The sequence below is a fragment of the Galendromus occidentalis genome, unplaced genomic scaffold (genome assembly GCF_000255335.2).
Source record: "Galendromus occidentalis unplaced genomic scaffold, Mocc_1.1 scf7180000077524, whole genome shotgun sequence".
Lineage (NCBI taxonomy): Eukaryota > Metazoa > Arthropoda > Arachnida > Mesostigmata > Phytoseiidae > Galendromus > Galendromus occidentalis.
This window is the reverse complement of record NW_003805512.1, coordinates 874,603-892,464: the sequence shown is the minus strand read 5'-3', so window position 1 is coordinate 892,464 and position 17,862 is coordinate 874,603. Positions and strand designations below refer to the sequence as shown.

At 51.9% G+C, this 17,862-nt stretch overlaps 2 protein-coding genes across 2 annotated transcripts; one reads left to right on the top strand and one right to left on the bottom strand.

Moving 5' to 3' along the window:
* Window positions 1-11,545: 11,545 nt before the first annotated feature.
* LOC100897610 (mitochondrial intermembrane space import and assembly protein 40-B) lies at window positions 11,546-13,198 on the top strand. Its single transcript, XM_003747539.2, has 4 exons — window positions 11,546-11,746; window positions 12,112-12,207; window positions 12,528-12,662; window positions 12,767-13,198. Exons 1-4 carry the CDS (start codon window positions 11,713-11,715, stop codon window positions 12,991-12,993), a joined length of 492 nt encoding a protein of 163 aa, XP_003747587.1. The 5' UTR covers window positions 11,546-11,712; the 3' UTR covers window positions 12,994-13,198.
* A 126-nt stretch (window positions 13,199-13,324) lies between these two features.
* On the bottom strand, window positions 13,325-17,629 carry Tsr1 (Tsr1 ribosome assembly factor). The gene is made up of 14 exons (XM_003747538.2): window positions 17,416-17,629; window positions 16,945-17,140; window positions 16,636-16,830; window positions 16,400-16,552; window positions 16,137-16,314; window positions 15,902-16,034; window positions 15,593-15,780; window positions 15,264-15,496; window positions 14,878-15,121; window positions 14,443-14,639; window positions 14,206-14,347; window positions 13,878-14,031; window positions 13,729-13,803; window positions 13,325-13,626 (listed from the first exon to the last, which is right to left on the bottom strand). Exons 1-14 carry the CDS (start codon window positions 17,516-17,518, stop codon window positions 13,442-13,444), a joined length of 2,376 nt encoding a protein of 791 aa, XP_003747586.1. The 5' UTR covers window positions 17,519-17,629; the 3' UTR covers window positions 13,325-13,441.
* Between the last annotated feature and the right edge of the window lie 233 nt (window positions 17,630-17,862).

Here is a 17,862-nt window from a genome sequence, read left to right as displayed (position 1 = left end):
GGAACTTAGGCTGAGAGCTCTTGCTCGGATACCTTCATACGCTGTGGACCTGGTGAGCCGTCCACGTACATACACATATAAATAAGTACATAATAAATGAATATATATATTCTAGCGACGAGTGAGGTAGACAGCATGGACATCTGTTGTTGAGAAGCGCTGGTTCGACTTTTTCGACATCGAATTCTGTAAATTATTCTAATATACTTATAGCGCGAGCGCATTTTATACACACATGCTTTCACCCCAAAAATGAAGCAGAACACACAGAATTGTCTTTTCGGTTCACACCTCTTGTTTGTTGGATTGATTACTTTATACAAAGTTGAAGTTTTTGAATTACTGAATTGTTACTTTTCTTCCTCGAAATAAATCAAGTGTACTCCACTGAAAGCGAGCTTCGATATCATTACCTTGTGAGATCATTGATAATTTCTATGATTCATCCCTCTCGGGTTTTGTGCTGTCCGCCTGCTCTTACTGGATCGAATTCTAATCGTAATTACTGATCTCTCCGATGTGCGGGAAACATACATCTTCGACTGCGTGTTCCGGCGGAACTGCCGCGATATACCAGGTGAGTTATCAGGCGACTCGATGAACAATAATAGAATGTCAGCACCGCTGAATGAGCTCGTCGCGCGTGGTATCTTCAGAAGCTGCGGGTTTCCGGCTTCCTCACTTCTTCATACGAGCTGAGTTTCAGAAAAGCCCCGAATCATAGGGCAGGAGCCCCCGACAGTTTCGACTTCCGCATAGACACGAAGTGCGCTTCCAGAGCGAGCCGTCACCGGGTCCCGGCGTCGCGGCGCCTGGTGACGCTGACTCGCGAGCGTCGGCTGAAGGGTCGTCGCAAAGTCCTCCGTAGTCGAAAGTGAGCTCTTCGCCGGCAGCGATACGTTTCCGTGAAAAAAGGCAGATCGTCGGCAGAACACTTTCAATCCGCACTAAATGAAGACTCAGATTCGGATCGCAGCTGTGGTTGATGAATCGGCCGACTCCTCCATAATGCGCCGGATCGACGATGGTTTTCAGAAACGGAGCAGTGTTCTGTATGGACGGATGAACAAAGGAATAGTCGTGAGAAAGTATCCGGAGCCGAGCCGCGTCCGCCCGCAGCCGCTACTACCATCACCCGGAAATCTGGGTCACAGGGAAACGTAGTTTAACACACATCCGGTCAAAAAGTGGAAAAGTAAGAAGAAGGCTATTTTTCTCTTCTCCTCGCTCGATGGAAGCAACCGACAGCCCACGGAAGAGCATATGGACGTTCCAGGAAGAGCAAAAAAATCGGCCGGCGCGTTCCGTCTCCGGATCGAATATCACAGGCGATGGTGCGCACACGCGCTGCTCTGTTTCCAGGTTTGAATTCACGATTCGGAACATAATTTCTTTCTGGCTCAGGCCTCATTGTTCGGCCGATGACAGCGGACGTACGGCGACCGCGGATATAGGAACACTTTTCCTGCGATCGGCAGTCGATCGCACAAAGGGGAGGACCGGTCACGATTTAGATGAGAATCCGGGGAGATCTCGGGAACACGTAGAGAACCTCCGAGAGGGAAACAAATTGACAAGTGGATACTCACCCGACCGGAAAACTCCTGGACACAGATGATGAAGTTCGGCTCGCCTGGTTTCCTAGAAACTTCTCTCCGACGCGCTTCTTCCTCGTCGATAATCTCGCCCACGTAGGGGCACACGAAGGTGTCCACCGGGATAGGGTCTACGGCTCGGACGCCGAATCCTCGGGAATCCTCACATTCGAACACTTCTAAGACGTTCGGTATACCTGCATAGTCATCGATGACTTCATCAAGATGTAAGCGAACAAAATGTCTCCGTGCATCCGTCTCGCGTGGAAAATAGAAAAAACTCAAACATGCTTCCCGGGGATTCGCAAAATCGAACGGTTTCTATTTCATGACAAGAGATCTTCTCCCTGCCGGAAATCTGCAAGATTCCCGGCCGCCGGTAGTATCATAAAAGACTTGGCGGAACGTTGCCGGCGGAGATGAAAAAAAAACAAAGCGGAAGTGCGCAGAGAAACGTCTAGCTGTGCTTCTCCAGAAATGAAGCACTGGTGTTTGGCATCTTTGCCGCTACTGCCTGGAATCAACGTACTATCGGTCACGTGGCTCTTCTGCGTGGTCTCGTTTCAATTTCTGACAGAAATCTTCTGTTTCCCGCGGTCGACCGAAAGCGAAAGCGCTACAATACTTCCGAAGCGCAGCTGAAGAGAGAATACGTTCATTCCGAAGGGAGGTTCCCGGTCGATGTCCAGAGTGCCGTACTGTCATCGATGTTTCGGCGTTTGTCTCATGCTCACTCAGCTATTTTTCCGAAGCTTCCTAGAAGCCACCGTCGTCGGTCGATTCGGGCGCCAAATCGCGAAGGACGCTCAGAATCCAAGATTTGGATGCGACCGAGAGAAACGAGCGCTCGCAGTTGGACGCATCTAGATGCGGCGAACAATGCAGATCACTTCCGCGCATCTCTTGATCATGATGTGTTATCGTGGGTAGCCCCTCTTTTCCGTCAATTTGAGTCGGGAAGCAGTCAACCTTCCGAGCTTCGCATTCGATTCTATTTTTCAGATGGATGAAGGTCTTTTTTTCTCAATACTGTTTGAAAACTCAAAACAGGTATTTTCGATGGATATTCCACGGCCATGGAGCGAGCACATCGTTCCGCGCGTGTTCTCCAGCGCGGCAAACGCTCATAACATTTCCGATACTTCACAAGACTTTTCGCTCTGATTGGCTGTGAGCTGTCGGTCGAGACCCAAGCTCCGATTGAGGTTCCCAGCATTTTTAATCTTTTCAAGAAATCGATTTTTTTGTCACGAAACTGCGACATCTTCCCCGATTGGATTTCCGCTCGAGAACAAGAAAACCTCGCCATGAAGAGCGCGGTGAGAGACAGGTCTCGAGGTGTCGACGGATTGCGGAACGGCGAGCGTTCGAGCGAACATCCATCCCGAAACAGTCCTCCAGAGTCGCATCCATGTCCACTTGAAGTTCGCTCCAGCGCTGCTGCCCTGCGATTCTTATACAGAAAACGAATGACGACCGGAAGTGGGCCCGAGACGAAGAACTGAAAGGAGCAGAGTCTTCTGCCATCGTCGTTCCGACTTCGGCGAGGAAGAGCCCTCGCCGCTATTATGAGCTGCGTCGCAAGCAGGTACACAAGAAAACGCTGAGCGACCCAAACAGAACAAAGGAAGCCATTAAATGGATGGGTCCAGGCATTGTAGCCGAAACATTGCCTCAAGTCTCCCCTCGGTCAGCGTTTGTCGGGTCCTGGGACGCACAATCAAAATTTCTGAAGTTCGAACTTATTGCCCGTCTATCGTATCTTCCATTCGCGAATCATATCGCTGCCTCAGCCAGGTCTCCGGAGCGGATGACCCGTTCCCCTCTAAGGAACGCGTGGGTTCCTCGACTCCGAGGACGCAAGATTGTGGAAACACCTAAATCTCTAGGGTCTTGAGCGCCTCATCGCCAGAGTCTCGATTCTTACCATTATTGATTTTCGAGCTGAGACTCCGATTCCGACAGCCCGCGGGACATTGACACGCTTCGCCACAGATGGCGAAGGGGACTTTGGGATGATTCGATAGATCCGACCGGATGCACGAACACCCAGAACCACAGCCGGCGGTGCAAACGCACCCTTCAAAGCGAGACGAGGCAAGCGATTCATCAACGCCGGCTGAAGGCAGGTTTTCGGTGATATACTGGAATGCGGGAGATCTGGTTGCGTTGATTCCGGAATTTACAGAAAACCAGGCGAACGTAATAACTGTAACGGTTCACAGAAAGAGATTCTGTGGAGCAGCCGTACGTCAGAAAAATTACCGACTGGAAGCGAAAGGAAACTATTGTCCGATTTCTGGTGGAGGGTGTTCCTCCTTTACGGATTCACACACTGGAGCTGATCGACAATTTACACATTCATCACTCGTGGACACACGCTAGCAAACAATATCTAAAACTCTCTAGTTCCGATAGACGCTCACCACGAATGCAGGAAAGACCTTGCTTTGATGTTTGCTCTCTTGACGTTCGTAATACACGGGTGAAGCTTCCAGACCCCCGGAAATGTCCGTGGCCTTCCTGGCTTCCATCGAGCTCCTATCTGTTCTATTTATCTGCCCCAACAGCCAGTCCACCAGCAGCCAGGCAACCGACGAAGCAAGCGACTAACCAGCCGACCGACCAACCAACTATTCAGCAGGCCGACCAGTCAACCAGCAGCGGAGCAGCTACCGTCGTTCCCCAGCGTTTGATCGACCGTGCGCAATGCGGCTTCGTTACGTCAGAATGCTCGAATCACGAGAGGAAAAAACGCTCCACGGACGACAGCTCCAACTTCTTGGTACACGGCTGCTCAGCGAACCGAGATCACTGTGAATGTATCGAGAATCGTAGTGAGATAAGGACTCGCTGAAATTCACCTTGAGGAATGGAGCAGGAGCTCGGGGTCGGCCAATCTTTCCGAGCGCCCCTCACGGATGAGGATCAGGTATAAGCCCTCTCTACTCCAGGAGCTCGTCTCAGGGGTGCCGCCACTCACATTCATGCAAAGGACTGGGGACCGGAAAGGCACTCGACAACAACTCGTAGTCGGTGATAAATGAAGTTATGGAGTTCCTGGAAACGGGATCCTCCAGCCCAGAAAATTTCAAATTCAATTCACTGATCCCGCCCGCACAGATTCAATGCGCTAGGTCAATGACAAGGACTCATTATGTTTCGTTCAAGCGATTGCGGGCTCATCTGATGATGTGGTCTGTCCACGCACGATGCGGTCAGACGTCCCATTCACTGTCAAGGTCAGAACGATCGTCGAGAGAAGGATGAAAAGCCGCGGCTATCGAGGGGGTCTGAATCGAGGCCCGAATCCTGCCACGAGCAGGTTTACCATGGCCGATGCGGTATCACTACGAAGCCAACGGCTCAATCATTCAAGGACCCTCCGGATCCGGACGCCTGGACGAGATCGTCGAGTCTCGACTCGGTATACCCATCCTGAGCGTCTCCTCGCATAGTACAGCCAGAGCGGAGCATCTCCGATTGATCTTGGTCAGCAGGCGGTGACGGTGTTATTGTTGTAGACGTCCTCGTCGCCGTCGTCGTTGTCGATGCAGGGAGTAAGTCGTCGTCGAGTGCTGTCCTTCACGCGGAGTCAGTCAGCCAGTCGTCCAACCCGACAGCCGAGCAAACGTTCCTTTGGTCCAACGAAGGAGCTAATGCGTCCCTCGGTTGGCCGGTGGAGCCGCTGCCGCGGCCGCCGTTGGTCGCTCGGTCTTTCTTTCGATCCGTCGGTCCGTCCGACCCTCCGTCCGGCCAGCCGCTTACTTGCCTGCCTGGTTGCCCGCTTGCCTGTCGCTCGTTCTATCCTTCACTCTGACGTTCGTCGGGTCGGTCGGTCCGTCCGTCCGTTCATCTATCCGCCCATTGGTCTGTCCTTTCCATGAGCCCAACCAGCGGCAAAAACGACGGCAACAACAACGACCATCATCGCTCCTGCGGCTGCTGCTGCCGTCGTCGTCTAGCCCTGGTGCCGCTGTTGATTCTCTTCTTAGCATTGGAAGCAGCAGCGGCGGCGGCGGCAACGACGTTAGCAACAACAGCGACGGCGCCCGGCGCTGGTTGGTCGTCGCTTGACTGACTGACTGACAGACCAACTGACTGACTGACTGGTGCTGCCGCGGTCGGCAAGCCGCGGAAACGACTACTCGCCCTGCGCTGCTGTACCCTTGGTTTCCTTTCAGCTGGCCTTCGAGCCCTCTCAGCTGACGGACCCGTTCGCAGCTCTGGTCGGGCATCTAGACTTCAGCGACTTCAGCCTTCGCGTGACACCTCCTCGTCAGGAGCCCTCGTCCGCCGCCAAGTCGGCGGTTCTGCTTCGGTTTCACAGCGCATGCTCCGCCAAATTTCCCCAACAATAACAAAAAGCGCTCTTGGGCACGGAACCCGTGCCGGTCCCCCGATTCTGCCCAACGAGACTCGAAGTTCGACGCTGACGCTTCACTACTTTGGTTCTGAACTCGGAGATGACACCCCCGAAGGAAAGATAGAAATTGATTTGAAGGATGAATGAAGCTCCGAAAAAAGTGCGGCGTGGAATCGATATGCACCTGTCCGTTCAGTATCTCGAAAGCCTCTCGAAGGAGAGATCACCGAGGAAGGGATCTGAGTGTAAGGAACTTTGTCCTCGATCACGGAAACTCTGCGATAACTCACGCATGGAATAGGTCCTAGTCACGTTTCTTCGGCCTCCCGCGTGTGGAATCCGCGCGAGATGTTTCCGGCTGGTTCTCTGCTCTTCATGGACTTCCGTATTGTCGCGGCTCTTCGCTCGAGACTCTATCCCTTTCCCGACGTGCTGGGTTTGATTCTCGCGCCCTCGTGAACGGCACCTTCTTGAACGATCGTTCTGAGGGGAAGCGTCTCAGTATGCTGTCGACCTGTCAAACTCAAATTGTGCTGGACGCCACCAGCGGGCGCTGTGGCCACCCACCCATCATTGGGGTCTTCTGCAGGCTGGGATCAGGTGCTACCGATGTTGATGATGAGAATTTATCCAATTAGATGAGTGAAGCTGCGAATGGATCAGATGTAATGAAATGTCATGACTCACAAGTCATGAATGGTGGATGGGATCAATTCATGACATTCGAAGACTGTGATGGGATTCATTAGGGAAAAGGCTTTCCAGTTGTTCAAAATAGAGATTCGGGAGCCGCTCCGAGCTACAATCCGTCTTCTCGATCTGCGGAGCCCCGAACCGAGTTTGCGAAATCCACTCTATCGGTTGATGAGCCCAATTGAGTTTTCCGCTGACGCTCGTGCGGTGGCCTCTCACCAGGAGGGTCAGCGAGCTCGTTCATCCATATGACATTATTCTGAGATTACGTAATTGTCCGCCATCATGAACACGATATGGCTGCGATATTATGCAGCTGCGATCTCCGTTCATAAATCCGTCACACGGGCTCGGCATCCGCCTGAGCCCAACTCCGAATTATCGGTTGTCGTAGGATCCGATTCGTCGCATCCTTACGTGCGCCAGGGTGACGATCGCCTACGCAGGGGGAGTGCTCCGAGAGTCCACAGTGCTACAAAGCGACTCAGCGAACGCTATTGAGAAGTTTCATCATCAGGGCCGCAATCTACACAAGTTGTTTGCGGAGCTGTCTTTGGAGTTCCCTCAATTCTTCTCGGTGGCAGAAGCTCCGACAGTCCCACTAGCGGATTCGATGGAGGTCGATCCGATCGATAGCGTCTAAAGAATCCAGCATTGAGTTTGTACTCATAGAATGAGCGTGAACATTCTCATCGCATCGGCGCCCATCTCTCGAGCTTTGCGCCCCTGCTTCTGTATCTCAAGCCCCATACTGAGCAGCGCGGCATCAGAAATACAGGAACATTGAATCACCATGGGGTTCGGCAGCCAATCGGAGCTCCTGCGTCGGATCATCTTCCTCTTCGTTTCGCTCGGAGTCGCGTCTCCCGATAATGCTTTCGAGCGCAGCGTTCAAAGGGAAATTAGAGAGATGCTTGCATCAAACGATCTCCGGACTGCTCCTGTGCTCGTAAACCTCAACTGCGGTCTGGGACCTAAGTTCATCGATGAAATTATCGCTTCGCATGTGATTCCCTCGCTAACAATCGATTTCGATCGCAGGTTCTCGATCAACAAGATCGTATCATACTCGAGGGTGTTCTCGACGAAGACCAAGGGCGGTCGTTTCAACCTGGGCCTCTTCTGCCAGCCGCCCGAAAGGGAGCTCCAAGCGGACTTTAGGCTCCGGCTCGACGCCTTGTTTATCAATATGGCGGTCCCAATAGATAGTTTCGCCCTCGTGTGGATTTTCAGGGAGCGGCGCCTTTGTGGACCCAAGGAGGCAGTATTTCTCGAGAGTTTGGTGCGAGTCTACGCTTTTTGGGACAATGAAACCAATGACATGTCCGTGCAGTGTTCTTTCGGTGCGATTAAGAAATGGTACAGCAACTATCTCGATATGACCATCGTGGAACAAGATGAATTTTTCCGATTAAGGGACTTGAGGCTTGATCGAACATCTACCCGTAGTCTTGATGTCCATAAACTCGAGCTTGAGCGAATAATCCGCGCTCTGAGGCTCGCGTCAGGGACATATGTAGAGCGACACTGGCTATTCCATTTGAAACTTCGAGAGGCCATCGGATCTAATTTCTCCATCGAAGTGGACCTCCGCAACTCACCCGCAAGGGCAGATCACCGATCGCCTATCGACTACTCGCGATTCACAACTCACCATGCCCTGATCGCGGTAGCCAGAGTGCCTCCTGGCAGCGGGATACAACGAATGATCCGGTCACTTATCCGTGCAAGCATTCTGCTGCCACTGATATCAGCTTCTTTGGCTGCGGCTTTTGCGCTGAGGTGCATGAAGGAGGACTTCGGAGCGGTTTTCTTTCGTCTGAATATCTGCTTGATCTACTCCATTTCATTCGAGCTCGTTAGGAGGTCGAAAAAAGTGCTCCTCATTGTGGGGACATGGATCATGTTGTTGCAGATCATCAGAGCCGGATTACAAGGGGACGTGACGGCTGCGTTGCAACGATTGCCAGACGAACGTATTACATCGATTCGGAGCTGTCAAAAGCTCTATGACACAACGGTACCCGAAGAAACAAAAGGCTACATCGTGCCCTCCTCTTTATTCGAGTTCTTCTCGGTCGGCGTGGCGGCCATCGTGCGTGGTCATGTGATATGTAAAAATGAGCAAGGACTCGGTCCCCTGCACGAAGAGTTCTTGAAGCATATCCCGATGTATCCAGTGGAGACGACAGAGGAGACTACCGAGAACCTGATTCTCACGGGAGTGCGAGTTGAATTCCGCCACGCTCAAGATCAGAGACCACCTCTTTTCAAGCGAGAGAAAGATCCTTTCCTTTTCTCAAGGATACCGGGATTCAGCGCCACTCGAGTCGCGCACGCAGCTCTCAGACATGCTTTGTTAAAGAGAGTCTATGTGGACGAACGTTGGGCCGTCGATCGACGAGATTTTGACCGACAGCTCAATTTGACTCTGGAACAGCCGCTCTCCCCCTCGTACGGTGACAAGATCTGCAAGTATTGGGAAACTTGCGACTTCGGTAGATGCTTCAGGTTGGATGACCTCCAGCCGGGAGCAGCTCGAGAGAACTTACTGTCCGGAGATTATGCGAGCTCAGCTCTGCTATTCGCTTTCTTCGTGGCGATGAGTGTTCTGCTGTTCGTTTCGGAAATCATTACCTATCGGGACTCCCAGGAGCTGTCTCGACGATGACAGCTCCCGTGGGACAGGGATCCCGAACGATGCGCGTCATGAAATCTCCCGCCAGCTACGATTGGATTCGTAAACTTCGAAGATTGATCGATTCGTATGAGACTAGGAAGGGGCGGCTACGCTCGAGTGAGGGGACACGAGCTCCGATAATTCACGTTTCCTCACCGCCGGCCGAGTCGAATGTCATTCACAGTTAAGCCTGCCTCATGAGTCGCTCTCGCTGCTCTTTCGAAGTCCAATAACTCAATCCTCGAGAAGTCTACTCGAGGAGGAGCCGAGTGCTTCGATGCGCCTGATATGAAAACCCTGTAATATCAGGTCCATCATGCCAGTTCAAGCATATGTTCCGGGCTAAGCGCTTCTGATGAAGGACTTTCATATGGACACATTTCTATTCATGGATTCGGAGCATTTGATTTGTGGAACAAGATGCGGGAAAAACTCATTATCGCGGATCCGTCGACGTCACCCATAGAGGAGTCGAGTCCCTCCACAGAGGAGTCGATCGCAGCATAGACGAGCGGATGCGGCACCGGCGCTTTCGCATTGTCGGCCAGCTCTTTCAGAATTCTCCAGTCCCAAGGCTGCCGGCCTTAACTCCTCGTGCAATGTGCTCTTCCCCATATCCGTCAGAAGCCGCTCGGGGTGACGCCGCTCGCGCGGGAGCCGACGTCGGTTCGGTCCCTGTCGGCCTCCCCTAACAGAACTCCCGAATGGAACAGCAGGTCCCGGCCGTGATGCACCCGGGAACAATTGTTTCCGGGATCCATGCTTAAAAGCAATACCTGTCGGCGATCCCCTGGACATCGGACTTTGGCTGTGCGGTCCGGTCCGGGGAATGTTCCAGCTGCCAGGCTGTCGCGCTCCGATCCTCGAACACAGACATAACAATTGGATATGATGGACGCAACCCTCCTTCTCAGGAGCAGAATTAGCTTTTTTGACGAGACCTTTTCTATTCTCGGCCCCCATGTTCCGGCATCACTTGAGCTCTTGGACATCGCTTCGGCTTTCCGTGCGTCACTCTAATTTATCGTCCGCGAGACGGCATGGGAAGTTCCGACGCGGAAGAGAAGTTCCCATCCCTTTCTAAGCATTGTATTCGTGTCGTTACATTCGAATTTCGGAGTAGAGCCGGACCGAATGGATCGAAATCGGAAGGAACCGAGCCCCGGTGCGCCGGATTCCGGTCCAGCGTCCACACGGTGTCCAAGCCGATCTACAGATCCTGCAGAGTTCTTCCCAACAGGGCTCGTTTAGCTCCTTGTGCTCAGCTCAAGTCCCCAAGGGATGAGAAAGATACGTACGGTAGCATAAAGGATCTCAAGAGGCGCAGTCATCGGCAACACCTCGGAGAACCGAAATCCGGCGATCATAGCCTGCAAATTGATTCCCGATATCTTCGTTTCCTCTTCCGCCGGCAATTCTGCTCCATCTGTATTCCGAACGCTCGTGTGACGTTCCCATTGAAGATGCAATGAGTATGAAGCGTAATTCGCTGGGGGTTCTTGAAACTAGATAATCCTGGGCATTATGATTGAACCCTACGCGATTCCATCAGAAACGGTGCTTGACTTCCCGCGTCGAGAGAAGCTTGAGAGATTGAACGATGGCCAAGCCGAAGCATAGAAGTGTCCCGGTCGATCGGCGGCTCTTTCCGACCCTTCGACCCAGCGTTGCAGTATTTTCTGAAGGCAAAATCGAGATGAATCAAGAATGTAGCGCGACTGCTAAATACAGGATCTCGGCTTCGATGTCCGAACCGTCTCCTGAGGAGGGTAGACCGTATGCTCAGTTTTCGGATCTACTCAGCGGGTCGCCGCGGGCCGAGCGAACCCTCCCCAAAAGATCTCGACATTTATTTATTACCTCCTCGATTCTCATTTCGATTACTACAAAATCGCGTATCGGCTTTCCCGGGACAGATCCTCTGATCACATGGATATCACTAATATCCATGTATTCCGACGATTTAAGTATGCGGCATTCAAACTCGGCCCGCCGAGAAATTCGGTTCGGGTTTTTTCCTTGGTGCTCTTCGGTGCGAGAATCATATCCCGACCTAGCAGCCGAACCCAATTGAGTTAGTGAGTAAAATTTGAACAAACTTAGTAAGTTCAGAGTACGCACAGGGTCTTGAGATCGTCAGGGAACTGAGGAGAGAGGAAGAATGAGAGAGGGGTCAACATGGCGAACTGTGTGTGTTTTTCGCGCCGGCAGCGGAGAAGGAGGCCCGCGCCGCCGACGACGGAACAACTACGACGACATTGTGTTGTCCTCCCCTTCTTCACTTGTCTTTTTCACGTGTGTCCGCGTGAGCACTTGGTGTGCTCATCGACGAAGACAAGCTTCGAACTGTATCACAAAGTTGACTTCGAGCTGGCGTCATGGCCGACGGTGAGACCAAGGAGTTTGATTTCGGTGAGTCAAATCGAGAAACTGGAGAAGAGACTGGTGGCTGTGATGAAATTTCGGCTCGGTAGTGAGCACCGCGCGGACCGGAACCGAATCTCGATCGCACCCTGAATTATGAACATGTGTCCCCTAGAATACGAGATATGAACTCACAGAGTTCCTAGGATCAGAGTTGTCGTGGAAAAGAGGGAACTTCCCTCTTCCGCTCGCGTCCGGAATTTCGAACGATGAAACGCGCGAATCTTCGAACGCTCGCTCTCCGGCTTCTGCGCGCTCTTATCTGTGACTGAAGCGAGTCAGATTTCTGATTCGAGTCGGCGGATCAGATGGTCATTCGGCTTCAATATCTGAATCCTTATCTTCCGCTCAAGGTAAAGATCATGTCATACTCATGACTGACGCAGATGCGAGCGCTGAATCCAAGTACAAGCTCCCAGAACGGGATGTCGACGACAACGAGCCGCGAGGTAAGATGCAATGCCCGTTTCCGCAGCTCCAAGCTCAGCAGCCAGTCACATCGAAGAAACCATGCAGAGCTTGGCTTCAGAGGTCTGGACTCTCCATAACCTAATCGTTTCCGTCCCACAACCACCAGCGATGAAATCAATCAGGGAAACAGCCAAGCCACCGTTTAACGGTGGAGAGCTTGATGAGCAGCGAGATCTGCAATCTGGTTAATCGGATGGTATTCTCCGAGAGGCTTGAGATCAGATCGTGGTTGAAGCACTCGAGTCGATTGAAGGAGGAAATTTTGTTCCTTACGGATTGCTTCACAATTCTGATTCAGGTTTGATACAGCCTGACGGACAGATCAACTGGGAGTGTCCCTGCTTGGGGGGAATAGCTCTCGGACCTTGCGGTTTCGAGTTCCGGGAGGCTTTCGCCTGCATGCAGCGTGCTTCAGGAGAAGAAGAGCCGAAGGGTAAGGATCAGATTACGATGGAACGGGACATCGGACCAATTCGTTCTTATTATCAATATCTATCGTAGCGATCTTCGAAGCTCTCATAGTCTTCTGCCTTTCAGGCATGGAATGCGTTGAAGCTTTTAGGACAATGCGAGAATGCATGTCGAAATATCCAGCGCTTTATGACCGCTACATCGGTGACGACGATGACGACGCTGCTGCAGCGGAGGCGGCTGAAGCTGATGTAAATACAATCGATGACCAAAGAGCGACGACGGATGTTGATCAAGGAGGAGAAGTGGGGAGTGATAGCAGCTCGAAGAAATCGATTTCTTCCATCAAGTAGTAATCTAGCCATTATTAGTTGTGCGTATAAGATACACATATTCCTGAGCTCGGATCGAGATGAATTTCGGTGGAAGGCTGGGGGCAGAAGAATGCCTGGATGGATCCGGCGGCGGCCGAAGCCAGTTGTTTCTCCCCTGAGGCCCGAAGCAGATCAAAAGGAGCGATCCTGTCCCTCAAGTGCGCACTGGTATGAAAGTTGTTCATTGCGGCTGAGCGTGGATACGTTGTCGAGAAGTTCTGCCGGGACTTTCAAATGTAATATTAAAAGTAAATAAACAAACGGTTGTCCGCCGAAATTTTCTACAATCAAAACCAGGACATGATTCGAATTCAGTTTATCAACGATCACGCCATCAGAATAAGGAGAATCGAGAAAAATACAGAATCGATCCATTACATCCCATTCCGAGGAACGATTTGTTGACGAAGAATTCACGACTTCATCGTTACGAAGCCATCTCCGTATCGTCCGGGTCCTCTGGGAGACCGGGGTCGGTTTCGATGAATTTCGCAGGCGCCACCCAAGGGTCATAGGTCCATTTGGGATAGACTCGTTTGTAGAGATTCATCAGAACCGTGTCCATGGATTTCATTTGTTGATTGAATACGCACTTCATGTGGCCGTGAGTACCTTGAATTCGGGGAGTATCAGTCAGTTAGAGAGTGATTCCAAATCGGATTATTATTCTTTGACGTACGTTGACGCCGAAGTATCGAGTAGCGATAAACCCACCTAAAGGTTCTTTGATGTGCCCCCTGAGACCGTACTTCGTGCGCAGCTCAATCGGCTTAAACCACAGGATGTCCTCTGAAAGGGTGCGGAGTTTAGACTATCAGGATCACTCGGAGAAACTGGAATCTATTTCGATCCGCACTTCATACCTCTGTTGAAGAACATGTGACGTATGACGGCGTGGCGCTTATTTATCTTGAACGGATGTCCAGACAAGACCACTCTCTTGATGACGCATCGATCGGGATCAGCAGACAGAACGCCTCCCGTAGCGACCAGTCTGAGACCATTGTTGGTGGAATCCTACCGAAGAATTAGAGAAAAGATCGAAGATCAAAGCGATGTAAACACAACAGCCTCGCAATCTCTAATACGCGAGATCGCCCGATCGGACTGAGCAAGTACATAGAATCTGATTTCGAGCAGGCGTTCGATGAATGCTTGAATTTGCTAGAATCAGGTTGCGAAGAATCTCACTTGGAAAACGAGAACTGGAGCCGGTGGGAAGGTTATCGGTGCGTACATGGAAGCGACGCACGCGCCCTCCAGAGGAAGGAATCGCTCGAATTTATGCTTGCTGGTCATCGTATGCTGCGAGAATATTGGACAGCTCGCGAACCTGGAAGGGCCAATGAGTTTTACGGGGGACAAAAGTGGCCGGCGATCCTGGTTCAAAGATTGAACTGAAGAGAATTCACTGGACGCGACCCTCACCGACGGAAGCCAACTTGGAAAATGAGTCTCTCCTTGCTGCGGACAGGTTGGTTGAAACTGCGATGTCTTGCAATGGCCACGTTGAGAACGGACATCTTCTGCTCGTGAGGGAGGAGACCGAACAGAACTATCGACGATTTCGATGCTGCCACTCGATGAGGTACGTTTAGGAGATGAACGCTCACATACCAGCCCGGCTGAAAGAAGAAATGTCAAGAATCAGGGGCGAGGTTTCCATCGGGGAGAGACACATGAGAGGCTGGGAGTCAGGCCCGGCATCTCTCTCGAGGATTTACGGCATTTTCCGGCCCTGATGGACTCTTTCCCGACAATCGCCCGGGAATGCCGCGGATGTTGATCGTTCCCGTTGCGACCGCGCCAATTTCCCAGCCTCAGATATGAGATATCACTTGGGACCTTGGGATGTTCGCTTACCAGAGCGCCATCACATTCCTCGGCGTCGATCCGAAGCACTCGCTTCCGTATCCGATTGAAATTCTTGAATTGGAAAATGCGAGAGTAATCTACTGGGAGGTTCTCTTTGGGATCCCACGGGGACGCGTGGAAGCTCTTGAGACCGCGGAAACGCTGGAAGCGCGTTCGGGCATTCACGTCTTGAGGAGTGTCCATTTCGTCGGGGAAATGCACCTGCAGCCGCTGTTCCCGGAATTTCTCGAGCCTGGAATCAAACTTATTTTCACGAGCCAGCCTCGACATTCATCCATGATCAGGTTCATCGAAAGGAGAGAGCTTGGAGGGAGGTGGGGAAGGGGGGAACAGAAAACGTAAACGGTAGATATGGAGAGAGCACCCTCTCGTACATTTCCATGTCCTCCTTCAGGTCTAGATTCTTGTCGTAAGCGCCATCTGCGGCTATGGACATTGCATCGCTCTGAGTGTCGAGCCATTCAACCTCCTCATCATCGTCGGAGCTCGCAGAAACTTCCTCCGCGCTCAGAATCTCCTCAGCCATCTCATCTCCTTCAGAGTCCTCGTCCGTTTCTTGATCATCGATCTCGCTACCGCTCCCCTCGTCATCGAGAATCCAGGCTGCCTGTGAGACGGAGAGATTCGCGTCAACCCCTATGCTCGTTGTTCCGCTTGTAGTGCGACCAAGTATTCCGGTGTTCATCGGTATTCACATGGGTACCTGGTACTCAGACGTCCCACGTGGGACTTTCTTTTTTATAGTTCTGTTCTCCCTCTCTGCCTCCTGCAGTTCCTCAGGCGATGGAAAAGTCTGCTCGGCAGCCATTTCGTCGATGGGATTTTCTGCTTGAAGGCTCTCCCGCTTCAAAGGGTCTGCCTTTTGCAGGACTTCTGGGCCCATGTCCATATCTGCCGGATCAAGAAGGGAACTCAATCGCCCACCCCTTTGTCCATCGATGTTCAGACTTACAATTAGGGGTTTAGGAATATACCTTAACCAAATTCCTGGACTTTATCCCAATAGACTGACCTTGAGGTTTGGTTTTCGATTGATATGGATCGATGGGTTTCTCTATCCGGTCGATCTGGAAGTCGCCGTAGCCAGGGATGTGCACTAAATGGTTGGCGTCGAGGGGTCGCCCTCCTTTCAAATAACCAGTAACCTTGGGGAAGGGGACATCCTTAGAAGCTGAACCGTTGAAATCGGAGAATTTTGTGTTTTATCCATCCGAATCATCCACGAGCTTGCACCCCCGTTAGTTTACCTTCAAAGTTCCCTCGAAATTGCTGGCGTCGTTCGGGATGAACTCGACGCTCTCACCCAAGAGACAGCAGCGATTGCCTCTCAAGTTGAGTCTCTTCTCCTTGATCTCCGCTATCCGGCTCAGCAACAAAACAGCATCGGTGTCTTTCTGCAGGCAGTGGATCTTCTCGCCCGGAAACCTGGAGAAGGGGTCGTCGAAGATGTCGGATCGTGGACTCCGAAGGGAGAACCGGTAATTCTGAGCACCGAAGCTTCTGAACTCACCTGCTTTCTATCTGGAGCTTTGCACTTCGCTTGAAGTCCTTGGCATTGAATGGTCTGTCGTCCAATGACGCAGAGCAGGACACCACATGGATCGACGAAGGCAAACCTTGACCCATGAAGATCGAGAGCAACAAATCGCCTTCTTCGTCGTAACTAGAGCGAACAAATTGGAATTTGATGATACCGGCTCCGCTGAGAGATTGCACGCGTATCATTAGCACGCAGGACTACCGTACCCGTCCTGATAATCGTAAAGGAAGACCACAACGTCCGCTACTTTCACGATGTCCATCGACCCGTAGATATCCTCGCGGTTACAGAGAGCAAAGCAATAACGCTTCTTCAGGTGCGTCACCGCCATGTGCAGGTACCCCTTCGAATCTTCTTGGAGCTCAACGTCTTGGTGGCAATTCTTCATCTGATCCAAGAATCTACGAACAGAATGAATGACAGGGATGAGGTTCTCGAGGTGTAAGCGCATGCTGACAGATTCAGTGCGTATATCAACTCCGTCCGGCATGATCGGCCGGAGACAGAAGTCGTACCTGTGTGAGTCGATGATGGGGTGCAAAGGAACGATAGCCACAAGGTATGGAGCGGTTCCGAACTTTCCCAAGTTACGTTTCTGCTCCGCAACTCGAACTTGCTTCTGTTTCCGAATTTGGGCAAGCTGCAGTTTCCTCTCATGACGTTTCAATTTACGGCCAGACTTCACCGTTGAAACTTTCGCACCGACCCGACCTGAGAGAGAAAGAGCAACGGGTCAATATTCGACCAAGAAAGTTTCCTGGAATCTAGAGCGAGGCATCGCTCGATTCCTGGACTCCGGGAATGCCGCGAAGCAGACAGATTCCTCCAGAACAGCTGTGCGGAAAAGTCTTATCTTCTGACAGCTGTCGGGAAAGATCGCAGCTCCACGGTCTGGGTTCAGTGAGGCAAGAGGAGACTCTCCAGTGATGACGAATGCGTCACATCAGTGCACAAGGACCGTGGATCTTACGCGCAGCGAATCTGACCTGCAGCTATCCGGTTCACCGCCCGCTTGCTCGAATGGGCCCCGGTCTTATGGGTTTTGTTCTGCTGTTTCAGGGGACCGGATTTATGCTGATTCTCCGGCATCGTGTTCTGCAGAGGAAATAGATCCGCAGCTCCGAAAACTACTTCCGATCTCAACCAGCACAATATCGAATCCTTCACTTCTTCTCCGACCCGAACAGAAGCACGTGGGTCATCAGTCTGCTAGAGAGGGGGAAGGAAGAACAGGGAGACTTGTTGATGTCGCGGGAGTAACGCGCGGAAATTCGAATCGCCCCACACGCGCGATGAAACTTTCTCGATCAAGTGGGTGGATCCGCTCACGGTCGCCGATGTCGAAGAATACTCGGGGGTCACTCCTGTTCCCGGAGAGCCTTTTGAGTCGCTGGACCGATTTCGGTACTCCAAATTTTCATAGGAGGACAGCT